General features: G+C 42.7%; 1 protein-coding gene across 4 annotated transcripts in view; it reads right to left on the bottom strand.

Moving 5' to 3' along the window:
• The window catches only part of USP34 (ubiquitin specific peptidase 34), a 344835-nt gene that overhangs the window by 211945 nt on the left and 110940 nt on the right, over window positions 1-21950 (bottom strand). For 3 of the 4 annotated variants that reach the window (XM_074989455.1, XM_074989457.1, XM_074989456.1), the window contains exons 9-15: window positions 14209-14290; window positions 14024-14116; window positions 7630-7755; window positions 6253-6382; window positions 5552-5587; window positions 5028-5158; window positions 3532-4163 (exon numbers count right to left, since the gene is read on the bottom strand). In XM_074989455.1, coding sequence (XP_074845556.1) covers window positions 3532-4163; window positions 5028-5158; window positions 5552-5587; window positions 6253-6382; window positions 7630-7755; window positions 14024-14116; window positions 14209-14290 — 1230 coding nt within the window. The remainder of the gene's footprint in view (window positions 1-3531; window positions 4164-5027; window positions 5159-5551; window positions 5588-6252; window positions 6383-7629; window positions 7756-14023; window positions 14117-14208; window positions 14291-21950) is intronic. The other variant, XM_074989458.1, reaches the window with a different exon arrangement.

The following is a 21950-nucleotide window of genomic DNA, read 5'->3' as shown; positions in this document are numbered from 1 at the left end:
TATGAGGTGCTGGTGCATATGGCACTGTGCAAAATGGCTGTCTGCAGAGTTGCTATCTCTCCCTTTGCCTGGGTTGACTGAAGTTGTCATAGCTCCTTTGGGTACCACAGATGCTGGTAAGGTTGATAGATGTACTGCCTCTGTCTAATCAATGGGGTGTGAATTCCTAGAAAACGCAGAATATTTCTGGAATTCTTCATAGTATGCAGAATGTTTGTTTCAGCCGCAAGTAATTTCTCTCCACTGAAAGGGAGGTCCTCTACTATGGACTGGAGTTCTCTAGGGAATGTTATCCCTGGCACCTCCCCATTAGGAGGCTGCAGAACCCACATCCCCGGTGCCTCATTGTGGGGCAGCAGCCCCCATTGCTCAGGAACCCTGACATGGAACAGCAGCCCTCCATCCCAGGAAACTGGTGTCCCATATTTTCCATAGGGCAATGTAGTCACCCTAGTCGTGCAGGAAAACCAGGATGCCCTCCACATTACTACAGCTATCGCCAGAGAGCATGTTGTGCTGTCAGCATCAACAAAAGTGCCACTTGTAATGCTGTGTGGGTAAGTCTGTCCTTCTGTCATGGCTGCCTTAAATTGAGACCTTTTAGCCTCCAGAATATCATCCTCAAAATGAAGAAGCTCGGTGTAGTTTCTGTGGTTGTATTTTGATAGGATGGCTGAGTAATGAAAAACTCGGAAATGAAGAAGCCTATATTTTCTGCCAAAAAAGATCAAGCCTTTTGCTGTCCTTATGCACTGGGGTTGATCGGAAGTGTTGTCGTCTAACCCTTTGGTGAGCTGCATCAACTATGGGAGAGTTAATTTTGAGTCTTTTAGTGATATATACTACTTCCCATCAGCTCTTTTGCAGATTGGTGGTATAGATGCCAGTGTCTGACAGATTGTTTTTGCAGGATCCAGCCGAGTCGATGGGGAGTGCAATTTTGGTTGACAGTGGCATCTGTAAAATGTCCCAAAGCTCATGCTGAGGTTCTGTGGCCGCTTCTAGAGCTATTTTAAGCTCTGCCACAATTCTGCAGAATAGCTCCCGGATACATCATCTGCGACTGTTGGAAGTCACAGTGGCATTACTTCCTCATCTGGTGAGGACGACAAGTTAGTCGGAGGTGTTAATGGAAGAAGTACCCCCAGACATATTTCCAGTTCTGGGTTGGTGGCTCACTGCATGCGTTCTGCCTGTCTGTAGAGGCAAGTCAGGATGGTGTGGAAGTGGACTATTCTGTCTTCTGGGTCTAGCATGAAGACTAGTGTGCACCCTACAGGATGCCCACGGACTCCACTACAACCACTGTGGTGGGTAGGGCGGGATGGTGGTACCACAGGGCATCCGTACCACTGCAGCATGTTATGATATGGGGCCCACAATAATGTTAGGATACTGCAAAGCAGGGAGAAGGGGAAGAGGTATAATGTGGAGAAAAGCCCACACGAACGGCACCCCTGTCATTGCTTGAGAACTGTGAATGTGCCAGTGACAAACTGTGGTGCTGACTGATGCAGAGACAGGTCAATACTGAACAGAAGGGATTGAGGCATAGAGCAGGGGTTCCCAACCGTTTCAGTAACACAGCACACTTCAATGAGACAAACAATTCCACAGCACACCCATATTTTTCAGCGGAATCGATTGCTCATAAATGTCAGAACTTACTTGTACTATTGTCACAGTCTTACTAGAGATGTATGCAAACAGTAGAGCATACAATAAGTTAAACAAGGATCAAATGCATTAAAGATCCAAATCCACTGTGGAATATACCTTCTTAGATAGTGAGCACCGACACATTGCAAAATCTGCTCAACAGCATGCTAGAGATGTTTAGTAAATGAGAAACCACTGAAACTAGGCTCCCCTCTCCGCTAGCCCATTGGAACCAGGACCGTGTCACAGTTCTAATAGGCTCCAACCCTCCCTCCCTCCCTCCTTGCCACAGCAGGGAGTCGGGGCAGGCTCCCAGCCAGCTCATTCAGCCCAGGAAGCAGCAATTCACCTGCCTCCCAGTGCAACCTGAGTCCTGTTGGGTTGGCATTTCCCCTCATGGTAACTCTGCAAAAAGCCATCACCATGGGGGGAAGGGGTGTGGAGTGGTTGATGAACCCCATGCCAGTGGGGAATTAGGTGGTCTTATTGCTTGAGACCCAGCTGATGTGGGATCATCAATTTCCCCTCATGGTGGCTCTGAAAAGAGACGCAGGGAGGGTAAATTGATGAAATTTCATGGCATACTTGGACAGTTCTCATTGCACACTGGTTGAAAACCGGTATAGAGGACACAGCCAAGCTGCAATGCATGTGAAAGGGAGCCGATGGTGACAGCGCTACCATGGAAACAGTAACTAAGAACATCAGCACTGGGGCTGGTGCTCAGGTGAAGATAGGTCAGTGCTGAGGCAGATTTGGCTGTCATTGCTGAAAGGGTGCCACAATGCGGCATGGCTGTTGGTGCCTCAGTGGTGTGCAGTGCCACAGGTGCCACTGTTTTGGGTGGTGCAGATGCTGCTGAGAATGACTTTGACTGTTTGGGCCCTTGGTGCCAGTACACCAAGAAGGTGGGTACGGGACTTAGATGCCAAATGGCCTGTGCCAGAGATGCTATGGGCATTGTATGTGCTAACATGAAAGGCCCCATGCACTAATGCAGAGGCTGTAACCAGTCATCATTTCTTCAAATTGTGATCTCCCTGAGGCACCAAAGAACTTCCCTTTTTTGGTGCTGGTTTTAGCATTGAAGACCAGGTAGGGAGGAGATCAGCATCAGCTTTTTGCCCATGTCCAAGAAAGTAAGAGAGTCTTCTCCATTAAAATGACTTTTAGCATCAAGTCACTATCCTACGACCCCTAGCCTTGAACTTACTACAGTGAGGGCATTTTTGAGGGACTTGGGATTCCCAACAAGCAGCAGCCACACTAGCATAGCCTTCTGAAACAGGCATAACATCTCTACAAGTAGAGAAATGCATGAAGCCTGGTGAACCCACCATTTTAAACAGTGAATTAAAAAAAAATTAAACTAAACTATTCTAACAAACCTCAGGCTAAATACACTATTCTAAGTAACAATCTCTTTCTTTCAGAGGACCGTGGAGCTCCATCTCAGGTCCGGAGCAACTGACAGGCAACTGGATGCCACTGGATGCCCACATGCAGTTTCAACTGCCACAGTGACTAGCAGCAGCCTTGTACATGTGTGGCCTGCACTGCACTGCTCACCACATCTCTGATCAAAGGCACTGGGACAGTTCCCAGACCAAAGGTTGAGCACCTGCAGAGATATCTCTCAAAGAATCAGTGTCTTCTTCTACCACATCTCATCATCCAGTAGAAATCTTTGTGAACAATTTTAATTAGACTATAACTTAGATTGTTCTGCAGCTATTTGTAGGTTTTTAAAAGAATGATCAGCTGAATGACCCAGTAACATGGTACATCCATAAAAACAAGTCTGTGTTGTAGATTTATCCACCATTTGTTTTGCTATTACAAAGAAAATCAAAAGAAGCATAATCAACGTACCCATCATGATGGTGATGATGGTGATGGTGGTGGTGGTGGTGGTGGTGGTGGTGATGCTGTGGCCCTATAAACTGACGACAGTTAAATAATTCATTTCCAATGGGTTCCCCAAGGAAGTCCCCTGTGTGTGTTATACAAGAATCCTGAGACCCTTGTGATACGTGAGCAGCATTCATTTCCCCTGTCATATCATGTTCTGCATCTTCAGTGTGTGAACAAGCATCTAACATCCTAATTCTACTATCCACTGGAGGCACAGACTCAGTGTTAAAAACATGGTCCTTTCCAGGCCCATTGTTCACACCACTTCTATCTGCTGCCCCTTGTGAATCTCCTACACAAATGCCTGCTTGTGATTCTATCTTCCGGCTTAGTATTTCTGTGGTCCTACTGTTTTTCTGGGGATTATGACCCCTATCTTCCTCCTCTTCTTCCTCTTCTTCTTTCAGAGCATCAATATCTGCAATATCTTCTGATTGCACTTCACTCCCTGGACTTCCTGCAGACTGGCTTGCATGACTGGAATTGGCCTCATTACTGGATCCATCACTGTGGCCACTGCTGCTACCAGGACCACTGCTGCCATCATCACCACTGTTTGCTGTCTCATCAGAACTTCCTTGCATGGATTCCTAGAATGTTTTAAAAAATTGATAACATGAAAAATAAATTTTAAAGAATATAATCAACAAATAATTTTATAATATGGCTACTAAATATTAAACTGTAAAGATATAGATAAAATCTACTGTTTTCATCCATTCTTTGTCAGGAGTTTTTTCCCTGTGACACAGACCTACCAGGTTCGATTTCGCCAAGACTTAGGTACAAAAAATATAAATTATCTAATTCATAATACATGGCATACTTTACACACATATGTAATGTGACACCATAGTCTATTTCCAAGTTCATGCAGTTATTTGCTAATAAGTAGAGTTTCACTCAAAAATATTCTATGATGTAGTACAATTTGAACATCTCTAATCCGGCACACTCTGGCCCAGCATGATTTTAGTTAACTTGATGTCTGCTTATCATGGGTCTGGCCAAGTTTCCTGTGGTCCCATAAATTTTGTTTACAGCCACCTGTCCTCGCTTTCAGTGATCTATGCTCCTATTTAGCTCTAATTTACCTCATTTGTCTTGTAAGAACCCAGTAATCAGTGGAAGTGTTGGTAATGCTGTTACACAATATTGACCTCCCATGGGTCACCAAATTTTCTGGTCTGGCACAGTTCTGGTCTTCAGAGTGATGAACTAGAGAGGTTCAACCTGTACTCTTACATATCGTGGCTGTTTATTTAGAGCTAAAATAGGTCTTTGCCTTGGGTGTCCACACTAGGTAGGAAGTCAAAGCAGGTTTCCTGCCCTCCCAGTACAGACAAATAAATATTTATGCATTAATATCATGAGTTGTGTTTTTCTCTTCAAATGATCCTGAAAGTCTCCGAAAAATCACTCATATAACTGATAAATTCAGATCTGTAGTGTACCTCTGTATCGGAAAGTCGTTGTTGCACATGTTTGTTTCTGTTGATCAGCTGCTCCTCCATTTCAATGTCACTGCCTCCACTCTGATGGGTGTCACTGTTATCACTACTTTGAGGACTAGCAGCAGGTGACCCTATTTTAAAAGCACGATACCAGTTAAAATGTTATTTTCTCTAATCTTTATGTTAATGGTATTATACATATCTACCTACGTTCCTTAATCTAAATACCATTCCTGCCAACAACTCAAAAGGGGACGTAACTCAAAATGTAAGATGGACTCATTTAAATACAAAGTAGTCAGCACTTTGCTGCAAATCATGAATTTCAATGTTATTTTTATAATGTGACAAGTACCAATTTGTCAGTTTCTATACAAAAAGAAATTTTCTGCTGACTTCTCATTAAAATATACTTCAAAAATTGCACAGTCATCTCTGCTGTGCATAGTCTATTGTCCTAGAGGCCATTCGTGCTAGCAAAAGATTACAACTGAGGTTGCAGCATATTCTAATACTCAACTTACAAGGCGATGGGGCTGCTCTTCTGAGCTCTTCTTCCTCTGAAGGGAAAGGAAAAACAGGAGGGAAACATTCTAAGTGACTGAGCTTCTTTGGATCATCTTATCAGTTGCTCATATTATATAATGAACAGTGGCAAAGGAAAGAAACCTACAATAAAATAGGTCCACTCCACCTTCCAAAGTGACTGTCTGAGAGTACCTACACAAAAAAGCCTAAAAAAGAGCAGCAGTATGTATTATCAAGGAATGAAAATGAAGTAAAAATCAGGTAAAGATTTAGAAAACAAAAGAATGCACTGCAGCTGTAAACATTCAATAGAATAGAAGCAATCAGCTGGTGTCCTATGGAGAACTTTGAAATAAAACAAATGTATAAAATGAAGAAAATATAAGCAGAATTGTTCTTGAGCAGAAAGATATTCAAAGAAGTTCATGAAACTTCAATGCCTCTTTAGAGGATAAGGGTGGGGACAGGAAAGTAAGCTCTTTATACTCTCCTTTTCATCCTTTACTTGAAAAGTATGCCTCAAATGATTCAGCAAGCTACAATTTAAAATGTTACTTTCATATGATGACAAGTAAAAGCCTACATGAACTTAGACTTCAAAGTTACCAGTTAGCACTGATTGACAAAAATCAAAGACTGAGCTAAAATATACATTTTGGAACAAAACAAAAGATTACACTGCAAAATACGTACTCACCTTTCTTATTTCCCATGGGTAGATTAGTACTCAGTAAAGATGCAAATGAACTCTGTTTTGATAGCTGGGCCTTAGCTGCTAGTGCATTATTCCATAGTGCTTTTATAAGCATTGATGCCAAATATAAGGTCTACAAACAAAACCAGATTCTAGTATAATGAAAAAGTAACTGATTTTCTATGCAAATGATATAGCTGTATCCTTTGCTGCACTCCAAAACTAAGGAACATGAAACTAATTGATTCAGAAAAACAAGTGAATACTTTGTTATGCAAAATGGAGAAATGTCCTAAATTAAACATAAGGAACCTTATAAACTTTCAAATATATTACTTTTCTAAAACATGTAAATATCAAAATTTAGAAGCCAGAAAAGTTAACTTAAGATTCAGCAGAAGTTTAATTATATGTTTTCCTATTCAGTACATTATTGTGTATTCCTGTATTATATAAATTTACATTGCCAATGATCCAATATCAGGTATGTGATGTTTCTCTTTTCACAAATGACTCTGAATAAGTTATACGCTACACTTGAACCTCTGCACTCTGGGGCTGTGTCTACACGTGCCCCAAACTTCGAAATGGCCATGCAAATGGCCATTTCGAAGTTTACTAATGAAGCGCTGAAATGCATATTCAGCGCTTCATCAGCATGCGGGCGGCAGCAGCGCTTCGAAATTGACGCGCCTTGCCGCCGCGCGGCGCGTCCAGACGGGGCTCCTTTTCGAAAGCACGCCACCTACTTCGAAGTCCCCTTATTCCCGTGAGCTCATGGGAATAAGGGGACTTCGAAGAAGGTGGCGTCCTTTCGAAAAGGAGCCCCGTCTGGACGCGCCGCGCGGCGGCAAGGCTCGTCAATTTCGAAGCGCCGCTGCCGCCCGCATGCTAATGAAGCGCTGAATATGCATTTCAGCGCTTCATTAGTAAACTTCGAAATGGCCATTTGCATGGCCATTTCGAAGTTTGGGGCACGTGTAGACGTAGCCTGGGTGTCCTGATCTAGGAACACCTGGGGTATAAACCCTAGCAGCGGAAGGAGAAAGCAGCTGTGTGTGCACTGCCCTTCTCCCTCTCCCAGCAGCTGAGGAACTGGTAAGTACAGCAAAACGCTGCTCTGGATTCTTTTCCCTGCCACTCCCATAGAGACAAGGGGGCGCACAGCCACATGTGGTCCTGGGAGCAGGATGCTAAGTAAGTGCTCCACTTCTATTCCCCCACTCCCAACCCTGCCAAAAAAAAATTAAGCCCAGATCCCACAACATTCTCTGTTTCCCAGAAAATTGTTTAATCTAGCATAACCTGTTTCCCAGGGTTGTCAAAGAGGTTCAAGTGAATTGTTTTTGGGAATCTGAGAGGAGAGCCACGTGTTTTTACCTGTTCAGTATGAGCACTTGGATGAAGAGTTGAGACTAAATTAAGAAGATGTCTAAGTGGGACAGGGTCCAAGTTCTTGATCAATGAAGGAAACAGATCATGTATATAGCGACTACAGTGTTTCAGCTACAAAATAGAACAAAGAGACACAAGGGTGAAATAGTATTTTTTCTAAAAGCTATTCAAACATTCATAAAATTGTCTTCATTTACAAGCTTCTTCATATAAAAATTTTCAGGCAGCTTTATCACTTAAAATAAAACAGTTGTAAGCCGTACCAGCCCTTCATTTATTTATTTATTTATTTATTCTAAATTCTGATTTCCAAGCACATGTAGGCTACGTCTACACGTGCAGCCAACATCGAAATAGCTTATTTCGATGTTGCGACATCGAAATAGTCTATTTCGATGAATAACGTCTACACATCCTCCAGGGCCAGCAACGTCGATGTTCAACTTCGACGTTGCTCAGCCCAACATCGAAATAGGCGCAGCGAGGGAACGTCTACACATCAAAGTAGCACACATCGAAATAGGGATGCCAGGCACAGCTGCAGACAGGGTCACAGGGCAGACTCAACAGCAAGCCGCTCCCTTAAAGGGCCCCTCCCAGACACAGTTGCACTAAACAACACAAGATACACAGAGCTGACAACTGGTTGCAGACCCTGTGCCTGCAGCATAGATCCCCAGCTGCTGCAGAAGCAGCCAGAAGCCCTGGGCTAAGGGCTGCTGCCCACGGTGACCATAGAGCCCCGCAGGGGTTGGAGAGAGAGCATCTCTCAACCCCCCAGCCGATGGCCGCCATGGAGGACCCAGCAATTTCGACGTTGTGGGACGCGGATCGTCTACACGGTCCTTACTTCGACGTTGAACGTCGAAGTAGGGCGCTATTCCTATCTCCTCATGAGGTTAGCGACTTCGACGTCTCGCCGCCTAACGTCGAAGTTAACTTCGAAACAGCACCCGACGCGTGTAGACGCGACGGGCGCTATTTCGAAGTTGGTGCTGCTACTTCGAAGTAGCGTGCACGTGTAGACGCAGCTGTAGTGTGGTAAGATGACACAAAATCACCGAGCTCTGCTTAACCTTAAAAGTAAGCAGTTTTGGTGAAACTGAAGAAAATTGTTTAGAACGTATTCTGCTATGCTGATATAACTGTAATTCCCAGTTAATTTTTAACGTATAAATTCCTGAAGGGAAAAAAGAATATTTATGTGATAGTAAAAGTGGTGAATGCAAATAAAAGCAATAGAGAATAAGACAAACTATAAAACAGAATTTATAAAAAATTTTTTAAGTATAATTACACATATTCCACAAAAAATTGATGAGCATATAGTCACTATTATTTCTACAGTCTTTTCGATGGAACCTCCAATTGCATCAGAAAGTAACAATGCTCAAGAGAAAACAATGGAAAGCTTATTCAAGTGTTACATGAATAAGCTCTCAACTTTCACTTCTACTCTGAAGGTCCAATGTATATTTTGTATGGCTCAAACACTCACTAAATATATAATAATATAACAGATTCTGGATTTAGGTTAGTCTGTATGCACTTCAAAAACACGTATTTTTTTAAAAAATGACTTTCCCTTTACCGTCAGCCTAAAAGAGAACAGCGAGCAGGGGACAGTATAGGGCCCAAATGTGAATTAAATGGTGCAAATTATCTACACAAGGGTAAATTTCATCCATGTGCAGACAGAATCAGGACACTCAATTTAAGAAAAAAATTGATTTATTTCACCATTTAGAAGCTAAGGAGGGAAGGACGAGCGATGTCTTAGCTCTCAAATTCTCTAACGCCATTTTTATGTTTACTTTTCTAAAAAGATTATTATGGTCTTCAAAGAAATAAAAGCATCAAAATAAGAGTAGGATCCAGTTTTCCCTTAAGAGAGATAATTTCACTATTTTTAGGTACACTGAATAAGACTGACATTTTTCTCATCAGTGTGTAACTGAAATTAATTTGTGTATTTTATTGCATGAAATTTCTTAGTAGTATATGACTGTAATTGAAAGAATAGTTTAAAAAAGTCCTCAACAAAAGTTAGCAAATTAAATCTATACACTCTCCTCTTCAATTTTGCGCCCTAATCCTGCAATCACTTTAGCTCATGCAGAACTTTATTTGCAGGAGCAGTCACACTGAAACCAATGGAAATATCTGTGTGTTGAAAATTATGCATGTTCTTATATGATTGCAGGGTCAGAGTCTTAGCTAATAATGAAGCACATCTTTAACAGGTATCTTATGACATTTTTTGTCTTCATTTTGTCCAAATGGTGTTGAACTCTCCATTCCGAAATAATTCGGCAATATCCAAAAATGGCTTGACTATTCAAGAATGTACTTATTGGCTTTTCTAATTCTAAAAATTCTAATGCCAAAAGCAAAAGTTGTGTCTTCCACATTTAGGATGTGTGTCTTCTTCCTCTTTCCATTGCCTAGTGGTTCTCAACATGAGGCACGATCAGCACACATCTGCAATGCATGTGACTTCTTCAAGGTCACACCAGTAGTACTGGATGCATCCCACTAGGATACACATCACTAATCTTAGCAGAGTACAGGTGGGAAATGATAATCTTCTAAACTGGTTTCTCAACCTTTTCGCGCTCAAGGCCCATCTATAAATGTTCATGGCCTGTTGCAACCCAGTAAATGGGCAGGGAGTGGAGGGGATAGTTTAGGTCAGATCTTGCCGCCTGCACCCCTGGGGTGGGGCAGCCGGAGCTGAGTCCTAATCGAGTCTCACCCTACAGGGGTGGCTCCTGAAGCTCTTGTGCTGTGAGGTTGGCTAAGCTTGGCTTTCCATTCCAGGGATTTTAACCTTTGGGGGTCAGAGAGCTGCTGAGATTTGACCCAGTGCCCCTAATAGGACCAAATCTGTGTGAACAGAATTGTCACCTGGCTCATGGGGTGACAGTATCACTCTGATTTTGCCTAAACAGACTCCAGTCATCATGACACCTGGACCAAACTTGAGTAGTGCTGGGACTCCAGAGGTTGAAGTGTCTGGAGCAGGGAGGTGAGCCCAAGCCAATGTTGTGGGACAGGAGTTGTTACATTACCCTTTGAAACATTCTGGAGACCCGATTTTGGGTCCTGGCATACAGGTCCACAAGCCCTGCTCTAAACCCTCATCAGGAACGCAATTTCTGCCTGTTTCTCATAGCAAAAATGGAATCTTCTTGAATTGACTTACTAAAAAAACTGCAAAGAAGGAATTAAGCCTCATCTCTGGAGTATACTATTTTAAGGTAAATTTCTTTTATATACATTGAGTATTGGCAAAAACATCAGATTTAAACTTGAAAGAAGTTTTTACTTCCAATCCCTTTTTCAGCAGTTCAAAGGGCTTTTATTTACCTCTTCATTTCCCTACTTAACAGAATACACATAATGCAATTCCACGAAAAAGTGCATTCATTTTCTAGACTAAGTTGCATTAAACTAGTGTTTCCCAAAATGGTGTTTCACAGAACCAGAGGGTTCCCGCAAAGTGAAAATAAGGATTCTGTTAAAAAACTCCATTACAAGAGCTGATTCCTCTGTTGCTCCCTGCCCTGCCGCCACTGAAACAGTAGAACTAAAAACTTAATTGGTTTAACAGCAGGCAGACAGCCCCTCACTCGCCTTGCTACCTGAGGGGTCAAACCCCTCTGGAAACAGGGGAAGAGTTGATCAGTGGGTCCCCTGTACCCCCAGCATACCGTCATTCGTGACCCCAGTTTGAGAAACACTATACTGAGCTAAAGAACTTCTCCACTGTCATGAGTGACTTCAACAGTTTGGCAGCTTCAGTGCTTAGATGTGGAGAGAGATGAAAGATGTATTTAAAACCTAGCATTTTGTTTTTGTTATATTTAAAGGTATAGCCTACCTTCTTTACTGCTCTCATGTACAATAATTACATTAGTGTTAGTAAGTCTCACATATTGGGATAAGCTTTAACTGCGGCTATTAATTACCTCTTCCAGCTTTAAGTCTGCATTTCCTGCCTTTTGTGTGTTTAATGCAGTGTTTCCCAATTTTATGTGACCACAGAACCCTTTTAAACTAAAAAATGTTCCAGAACCCCATTCCCAGGCTCTACTCCACTCAGCCCCCATCTCCTCTCCTTCCCCAGAATTAACCTGTCTCAGCCCCAAACCCGCCCCCCTGCACAAGCCCCAGGATTAATCTGCCTCAGATGTTGAGCTCTGCATGATGCCCTTGCTCCTCCATAGCCACCACCCTCCCCACTTCTTAGCGTGGCTCCAGCAGGGGCTGACTTGGCTGCCCCGGCATCCAGCTCACCTGCTTACTTCCCCCACCTGCAGTGGAGGCAGCTCCCTGCTGTGCAGAGCTGAAGTAATGGAACTGAATTTAATTGGTTTAAAGGCCAGCTCCCTGCTGGCTGGCCGTTAAACCAATTAAATTTAGTTCTACCATTTCAGCCATAGCAGGGCAGAGAGCCACAAGTGGCTCCTTGAAGAGCTGCATTCAGCTCCAGAGCTGCAGGTTACCAACCCCTGCCCCAGCTTGACTACACTCTGTGCCCCACACTCACTTTGGCTGACTTGGGTAAAATGGTGCCACTGCTGTGGGAAAAGGCTTCATGGGCTGAATAAAAAGGCTTCATGGGCCAGATTCTGGCACACGAGCCACATGTTGGCCACCCCTGTTCTAAACCAATGTGCTTCTGCAGCTATTCATAGAATAGACTAGGGTGCACAAAGTGGGGGGCAGGCCCCCTCGGGGCATGAAATTTCATGAGGAGGGGGGTGCGGCATTATCAGCTGCTGGGTCTCAGGTTCCTCCCTTTCATTAAAAATATTGAAATATGTTTCTGATTTTATGTAGGTGTATTCACATTTATATACTGATCAATTAAGTTTTTACATTTTACAAGATTTACATGCCAAAAGGGTATTTTTAATGGCCGGGTCTACACTAGCCCCCTTCTTTCAGAAGGAGCATGGTAATGACGAATTTCAGCAGATGCTAATGAGGTGCTTCCATGAATATGCAGCACCTCATCAACATAATGGTGGCCGCATGCGATTCAAAAGTGCTGATTTCAAAACTCATGCTGCCTGTGTAGGCAGGGGCCTGTTGAAAGGACACCCCAGACTTCAAAAGCCCCTTCTTCCCAAAACCAAATGGGAAGAAGGGGCTTTCGAAATGAGGGGGTCATTTAGAAAAGCCCCCATCTACATGGGCAACATGTTTTGAAAGTGGCAATTTCAAATCACGTGCAGCTGCCACTATGATAATGAGGTGCTGCATATTCATAGGAACGCCTCATTAGCATATGCTGAAATCCTCATTACCATGCCCCTTCCGAAAGGAGGGAGCTAGTGTAGAAATATCTGATAAAGTAAGCACTGGGAACATTCTTCAGACAATCTTATTGCAAAACCATCTTACAGTAATAATGCAAAAAGTCAATGGTGCCCATTTCTATGGAAACTAATAGCAAAGAATGAATTATACAGGCTTTAATGTATCTGTTCTGCTTTCTTAGAAAAATCAAATGGAAAAGAGTCTTGAAAACAAAACATTTATTTGCAGACCAAAATAATGATACATTTAAAAGCCCTGCCAAGTCATACTTTTTTATGGTGATCAAATATATCTTTACTCATTTCTCCACAAGACATTGAGGTATTTTTAGCTTGCAACTTTTGTGTGTGTTCATATCAGAATACACAAATGTCTGCATTTCTCAAATCTCAAATAAAAAAAGATTTATGAAAACAATTACTTAATTACTGAAAACATCATAGTAAACAAAATAAGTCAAACGAGTCAGAAAATGTTATCATCTATCTTTCTGAAAGAAAACCTTGATAAATAGTTTGTACTCAATATAGCCAAGGGAAAATTTAATACCACATCTGTCTTCTATTTTAGGTACTGAAGCTATACTTTAAATAGTTTATATTTTAGAGTTGTTTTTACAGTCATAAATATCAAAGCCACAGTTTTCTACAGTATAATCCATCAGTGGCAAACTATTGTGCAGAAAGGACTCAATTTTATGAGAAAATGTAGTATTAAAAATACAAAGCCTGCACTCTACAGCTTCTACCATTGCTATCACTGGTGGAGCTGTGCCTGTAGCAAATTAGAGGTACAAACTTTGTTACTGCACTTGCAGTACTCCAACTTCACAACACAATTGTTGGAACCAACTGTGTCATAAGTCTGAAGACTGCTCTTACCAGAAAATCTGCATATCTTATTCAAGTTTAGGAACTGATTGCATGGCAACTCTTGTATCTAATACAGTAAATGGCAAAGAGGAAACAAGAAGAAACTCTGCTTTGTGAATCTAAAACCAAATGGAATTCCACTGGCTATTTTGTTTCCTTCTTACAAACATTTTACATACCTGTGCTGCTGCCCAAATGCAGTCTATATGCTGAGTACTAAGTCGCCCTTCAGCTGCAAGAAAATTGAGAATCACTTGGCACTGTTTGATGATCTGCAGAGAGAGAACATATTTAGGATAGATTTAACAGAACAAAGAATTAGCCCTTCATAAATACAGCAAAAATCAGATTATTTAACACAAACCTCAATATGTAAATTTGGTCCAAAAATATGCTCAACCACATTGTTGCTGATAAGCCAGTCTGCAAGCTCTTTTGCAATGGACCTACATATGAAAAAGAATATTGACATGTATATAAATTATTTTTATGTTGATACTGCATATAAAATCATTTCCCTAAAACAGTGTTCTTTTACTCTATTTAAACTGTATATTCAACACCATAATAAAACTACTCTTTAAATCTGAAATGTAACAGAGAGAAAGCTGTGCTAGTCTATATACTATCAATCTGAAATGTGAAATCTGAAATGTGTTCAGCTTGGGTATTCACAAGTATTTTCAAAAATAGAAGTTATACATATTTTTCTTGGGCATCAATTTTTAAATTTTCTTTTTTCATCAAATCTAATGGAAATAGCAATTCAAATGGTAAAGTCCGTTATTTAAATAATGATGCACATAGTTAATTATACATGCACAGTATTTAAACTATCCCATAATCAAGTTTTAGTTTCATCCATAATAGAATGGATATCTGCCAACTGCCAATCAAAAAACAGTCAACAGATTGAGACAAAGGAATTGAATTTCCTAACTAAAAACTGTGTCCCTGTCTACCCCAACTTGCTCCTGACCTGCCCCATTCCCAGTCTCAAAACTAAAACTTATGTTCATACTCATCCCACTGAAGCAGATGGACAAATCTTTTTGCCAACATTTTGGCATCAAGATCAATGTGTGACAATTTTGGTGTTCTGAGCAAAGGATCTAATTAACGAGTCCTAGGTTGAGGTCCAGGTAAAAGGGTTGTGTGCAGGTATCAGCTAAAGAAAAGACCAATACTGAGCAACTGCTACCACAGCCTTAGCATCTCCAGTTCTGATAATCACTGAAAATAAGGAAATAAAGACTCCACAGGCTCAAAAAGGAAGGAAGGTAGAGTCCCCACAAGAGGAAGCTGAGCCTGCAAGTAAAACAAAAAAACAATCTACTAGTGCTGGTTGTCAATTCCCTAATTATTGACAGGGTTTTTCAGAATAATGATAAGCCTCAACAGACCTTCACCAGAAAAACCTTTACCAGGAAAGCTTTGATAGAATTCAATATTAAATAAATGGAAATATGTCTTTATGAATAGTTACAAAAGAAGTTATTAGGTCCCACAAATGCTGAATTACTGTTCAGTCACAACTGTTAAACATTTACTCTGCCTACAAGAGGGTGGATAAATATTGATCTTTATTTGTTTTCACATAAATTAAATGTCCAAAGTTTTAAACAGCATTTTTAAATTAAATACAGACTTATTGTAAAATATATGCCTCTTTAAAATTAAATTTGAAAGTATGACATCTTATATTAAAATATAAATGTATTATATTAAATTACATTAAATGGAATAAAAATAATAAGCAGTGCATATGAACCACTAGCACTCATTCCGATGCATTTCCTGGGAAAAGAATTTGCTATAGTGCTAAGCCACAGGAGTAGCCTCTTCTGAAGGTGCAAAAACAATATTTTCTTCATTTCAGTTTATTCAACTGCAGGCTGAACCTCTCTAATCCTGAACACACTCTTCCAGCAACATCCGTAATCCAGCATAATTTTAGTTAGCTAAACAACCACTTATCATGGGCATGGGCAAGTGTGATTTTCCAAATGACTATGTCCTGTCTATGTAGAAGGATATCCCCCTTCTGACATCTAGACTGTGTCTACACTAGCCCAAAACTCTGAAATGGCCGTTTTGAAGTTTACTAATAAAGTGCTGAAATACATATTCAGTGCCTCATTAGAATGCTGGCAGCCACAGCACTTCGAAATTGACGCAGCTCGCCCAGATGGGGCTCCTTTTCGAAAGGACCCCAGCAACTTCAAAATCCTCTTATCCCTATCAGCAGATAGGAATAAGGGGATTTTGAAGTTGGTGGGGTCTTTTTGAAAAGGAGCCCCATCTGGACAAGCCGCACAGTGGCGAGTTGCATCAATTTTGAAGTGCCATGGCTGCCGGCATTCTAATGAGGCGTTGAATATGTATTTCAGCGCTTCATTAGTAAACTTCGAAATGGCCATTTCGAAGTTTTGGGCTAGTGTAGACATAGCCCTAGTGTGTGCAATTTGGCCTCCAGATGGGAAGCGTGAGCCTTGGGGTAGAAGGTAGGCAGGATTACAGGTTCACTGAAGGGGAATTGAGAGCATAATTTCAGTAGAAAGGAAGAACGGGGTCTTAATACTGCGTTGTGTTTGTGGAAGATTGTGTATGGTGGAGAGTCAGTCAAAGCAGCTATCTCACTCACTCTTCAAGCTGATGTTATAGCCACTAGAAACAAGTTTTTCGTTCTTAACATAGTTAAAGAACACATGGCCATTGAGTCAAATGGTGGTTCCATCAAGGTATGAAAGAAAAGTTCCAAGTTCCAAGAGAGAGGTATGGGTTTACAAGGAGGCATAATGTTGCATAAGCCTGTGCACAAATCTGTACACTGTTGGGTGAGTAAACACTGATAAGACTTCCCTAGGGAGATGGAAGGCTGTGATGGCCAAAAAGGGGATTCAGAGTGAAGAGTGACAGGTGCGTGTCTTTTGAGTAAAGAATGTAGTTAAGAATCATATGCAACGGGGCTTTTCTTGCTTGTTCAGAGCACCAGGATGAGAAGCAGTTCCACCTGGAGTGGTAAGTTTTGCATGCTGTTTCTCGTCTGCTCTGTAACAGCACATCTCTCACTTGCTGGGAGTAGTGGTGTGCATCCCCTGGTAGCCACACAAAAAACAGACCATCAGATAGAAAGTATGTGGGCTGGGGTGAAGCATGGAGCCTTTGCTCCGAGAGAGGAAGTGCAGACAGCAGGTAAGGAAGACAATGAGATAGGTGAGAGAGTAAAGGAAACCAGATCTGTCTGAGCCATGCTGGAGCAATGAGAATAATTTGTGCTCCATCTGTCCGGATTTTCCTGACGACTCTGGCAATCACAGGAGCAGGTGGAAAGGCATACAGGAGGTGAGTATTCCAGCAGAGAAGAAAGACATCTCCCAGAGATTTGTGGCCTTTGCCTGGTCTTGAACAATACCAGCTGCATTTCGAATTTTCTGGTGTTGCAAAGAGATTTAAGACAGGATGGCCCCACATCTGAAAAAGGCGTTGGGTCACTTTGTACTAGAACTCCAATTCACTGACGAAGGAGAAATGATGACTCAAGAGAGTCTGTGAACGTACCGATCATGCTTGGCAGGTATGATGCCATGAGGACGAAGTTGTGTCCAACACACCAGTTCCATAGTTTTATGATCTCTTCACAAAATGATTGTGACCAGGCCCCTCCTTGATGATTGATAGAAAACACTGTCATGGTATTGTCTACGAGGATATATATGGTCGCTTTTTTTTTTTGAATGTGCAGTAGAAAGCGTTTGCAAGCACTGAAAACCGCTCGTATCTTGAGAATGTTGATATGTAGTCTGTGTTCATCCTTGGTCCACCAACTTTGGATATGATGTTGCTGGCAATGTGCTCCCCAGACAAGATGCAAAGGAGCTCTTGTAATTTGATGAGCTGGTTGAGCATGGTGAAATGGGAACCCTACTAGAATGTTTCGTTCTTGGGTCCACCAGAGTAGAGACTCAATTACCTTCCGAGGTACCATCACCTTCCTGTATGTGTGATGTCTGGCAGAGATATATACTGAAGCCAGCAAGCGTTGAAGGCAGCAAAATTGTAGCCAAGCATAAGTAGTAGCCACTACTGCAGTACTTCCTGTGTGTGGGCTGGATGGGCAGATGGAAATACATGTCCTGAAGGTCAATATTCGCCAGACATTTGCAATACTGCAGCTCTGAAACCTTTACCTTGCCATGCAGTGGGATAGGTGCACATGCTGAAGGGGTCAAGCACGGAACTTTGTTAGACCTGGTTTTTGCCAGTGGCAGGGCACAGTGTTTATGTCAGCGATGCCACAGTTTTAGGTTATTGAGCCACACTGCGCATTGAAACCAGGTCTTACGATCTTTGGGATGCGCAAACCCAGCTATCTATGTTTCTAATGATCAAATTGCCCATTATTTACACCTGCCTTTTTCCTACTGACTGCAGTACCCCATTATTTATTTGTTCCCATAATATAAGACCTAGGGAACACCAAATGAAATTAATGGGCAGCAGGTTTAAAACAAAGAAAAGATAATTCTTCTTCACACAGCGCACAGTCAACTTGAGGAACTCCTTGCCAGAGGAGGCTCTGAAAACTAGGACTATAACAAGGTTTAAAAGAGAGCTAGATAAATTTATGGAGATTAGGTCCATTAATGGCTATTAGCCAGGATGGGTAACGAACAGTGTCACTAGCCTCTGTTTGTCAGAGGCTGGAGATGGATGGCAGGAGAGAGACTGTTACCTGTTTGGTTCACGCCCTCTGTGACACTGGCATTGGCTGCTGTTGGCAGACAGTATACTGACATTTGGTCTGACCCAGTATGGCCATTCTTATGTTATGTTAGGTGATACCAGACCCAGCAAGCTCTTGTCTGGAGCCCTCACAGGGAATAGAAGTGGCTTGGAGTTGTGGGATTGCCTTCTGGGTGAGGGGGGCTTCCTGTTAGCATCTGCCTTTATGCTCTTAGATTGTTTACAGGTTGCAGAGCTCACAGCTGGAACAGCAGCAGGTGCCCTATCTAATATCACCGTATGCATGGTATAAGCAAGATGCATAGGAAAAAAATCACAGAAATTAAGCAGCGACATGCTGGAAGCGAAATAGTTGCTTTACTGTGTACGTATGATTCTTATTTTGTTTTTGTACAAAGAGCGTGTAGAGGGATAGTACATCCCTGACTGATAATATCTAACATCCATCAGTCCGTGGTTATTAGGTTGGACATTAGGAAAAAGTTCCTAACTGTCAGGGTGGTCAAACACTGGAATAAAATTGCCTAGAGAAGTTGTAGAATACCCTTCTCTGCAGATATTTAAGAACAGGTTAGATAATTGTCTATCAGGGATGACGTAGACAGTACTTGGCCCTGCCATGAGGGTAGGAGGATGGACTTGATGACCTCTCAAGGTTCCTTCCAGTCCTAGTATTCTATGATTCTATGCACTGGTGGTTAAAAGGGGCGTAGACGGTGGTGGAATATTTGAGAGTTGTGCACTGGAGAGTTTGGGAGGTTCAATGAGCCCTCAACCAAAACTTCTGAACTGCTGTTTTGAGATAGGTAGAAGCACCGAACAGTTATTTGGGGCTTTGCGCCTCTGATTTCTTGGCCTCTGTATTTATATGATTTATAGGACTGTTTTGTGATTCCTTGCATCTGTGATTTTGTGGAATGGAAGGGTGTACATTCCCAAAGTGCGTAAAGTAGTTTGTGGGTCCTTGCTGGAATGTAAGACTTCAACTGTGTTTGTTGCAAAGGGTAAATCTTCCATTTTAGTCTGGAGTTCTTTCGGAACACCTGCTGCCTCTAGCCATGAGGATCTCTTCATAACGATGGCTGTGGCTATGGCTATGGCTGCTGTATCAGCCGAGTCTAATGCCATCTCCAATGCTATTTCTGATGTAGTGTGCCCTTCCTGAACTATAGACTTGAGGATAGGTACCTTGGCATCAGAAATATGAGAATCTGAGAAATTTTAGAGTGTCAAAATCGTGACTGGCTAAAAGTGCTGAATAATTAGCTATGCGTCATTGGAGTGTAGAAGATGAAGAGATCCTTCTACCAAATAGCTCTAGGCTCTTGTGCTCCTGTCAAAAGGGGTACTTCTGTACAGTGATAATTTTGCTCTCTGGTTGGCAACATCTACCACTAGAGAATGTGGTTGTGGATTAAAGAATAGAAAGCCCATGCCCTTTGCCAGAACAAAATATTTTCTCTCAGCCCATTTACTGGTGGGTGTAACCGTGGCAGGGTTTTGCCAGACTTCATGTGCTGCCTCCATTTTAGCCTTATCAAGTGACAGGGCTACTCTGGTCGTTGCAGGTTGTAAATTTTTTACAAGCTTATGTTGCTTCCCTGGTATTTCTGTTAAGATAATCTCCTGGCTGACTACCACTCTCAAACAGATCTCAGAATTGTTTCAGATCATCAGAAGACTGGTTAATGGGTGAGACATCGCAGATTGAACCACTGGCAAGTCAGAAGAAAGGTGTAACTTGAGAAAAATCTAGCAGATTGTTCTGTTCTATGTCTTTTCCATTGTGCAAGGAGACAGACAAGATAGGAGATGGTTGGTATTGTGGCACAGTGGAGGGTGCTGGGACGGCTGTAGCGAAAGAACGATCAATGTGATTGAGGTCTAGAGCGTGTTGTGACAAGAGGCACTTCTACAGTCATAATATCTACTAGCCCTAGAAGGGTATGGTAATGTGAGGGCTTTTGGAAATTAACTAAACACTCTGGATGAGCAATCTCTGTACACTGCAGAGTAATGGGAGCTAGGTGATTGATTCCTTGGTGCCTTGTAATAAGGATGACAGCCACTCACATTACCTCTGCGGTGGTAGGGTGGACTAGCGAATGGTGCATGGTACCCCCGTGGTGATCTAGTTAGCAAATGTGGGCTATGGTTCCCTGAGAGAATTGTGTTAGTTTTAGCCCTGGCTTTCTGCAGTGTTGCCAGTGAGACCTGGTGCTGCACCGGAGTTTGATGCTGCTCCCCCAGTGGTGGGAGAGAACGTAGCACCACACATTCCTCCAGCATCAGCAACGGCTCCATTTCAGCCTTTGCCAGTCTGTACTCGGCATGGCAGCTGCCACTTGATCTGCCAGCACGGGTGATGACCACACACCATCTTTCAGCAGTGCCAGCTCCTCAAGGGTTGAAGCCACTTTACCTGAGGTGCAGCTTTTGAAGTTAGAGCCAGAGGCGGGCTTGGGCTTCTGTGTACCTGATTCATCTCCTGTGCTCACCCTAAGCAGGGCGTACAATGGGGAAGGCTTACTCTTCACCTTAGTCCCCAGTGAAGAGGCAGTCAAGACTCTGACAGAGGGGACGCTGTCCCCTTTAAACTGCGTCTCTGGCATCGGTTCAAGAGATTTATCAAGAAGAAGCGTTTTCAGTTGCAGTGACCTATCTTTTCTATCTCTCGCAGTAAGGCTCTAACAAAGAGGGTTGGAGGGGAGGCATTTCTGAGGAGTGTAAGCCTCTCCAAGGCAATGGTTACAATCTAAGTGCCTGTCTGGGGCCAAGACACTGAGTGGTATCAAGGGCTGGAATGGTGCTGAGAGGAAACATGGCGTGGAGAGCTGGACTGAAATTGAGAGTGGGAACAGTGGCGAGATGGGGACTGGCACTGAGAGGTGGACTGGTGCCAAGATGGGGACCTTCGTCAAGATTGGGACTGGCATCTAGACGAAGACCTGCGCTGGGAACAGAATCAGCATATCGAGAGTGAGCACTGAGGAGGCGAAGTCCAGTGTGCTGCAGAAGATGAATGCTGAGACAGGTCTGTGGGGAACCCAGCATGGAACCAGACCAGCACAGAGAGCGGGATGTCCTGACAGAGCGAAAGCAATGCTCAGGCACAGCCAAGTCTACTGTTGGCTGGAGCCAAGGTGATTGGATTCTGGGACCAAGATGATGAGCAGGAGAGCCCAAACTGGAATGGCATCATGATGGAAACAGGCCTTGAGACACACCACGCCAAGCATCGCTGCAGTGGTCGCAGCATGCTGAAGAGCTGTAATAAGAGCCATCCACCGTGGAGACCCTCAAACAGGAGTGACCATTCATAGAGTGGGATGGAAGCTGAAGCCGCGAATGCAACCGGTT

The sequence above is a fragment of the Carettochelys insculpta genome, chromosome 3 (assembly GCF_033958435.1).
Source record: "Carettochelys insculpta isolate YL-2023 chromosome 3, ASM3395843v1, whole genome shotgun sequence".
NCBI classification, from domain to species: domain Eukaryota; kingdom Metazoa; phylum Chordata; order Testudines; family Carettochelyidae; genus Carettochelys; species Carettochelys insculpta.
Note: the sequence above shows the minus strand (reverse complement) of the source record. Positions and strands in the feature narration are given on the sequence as shown.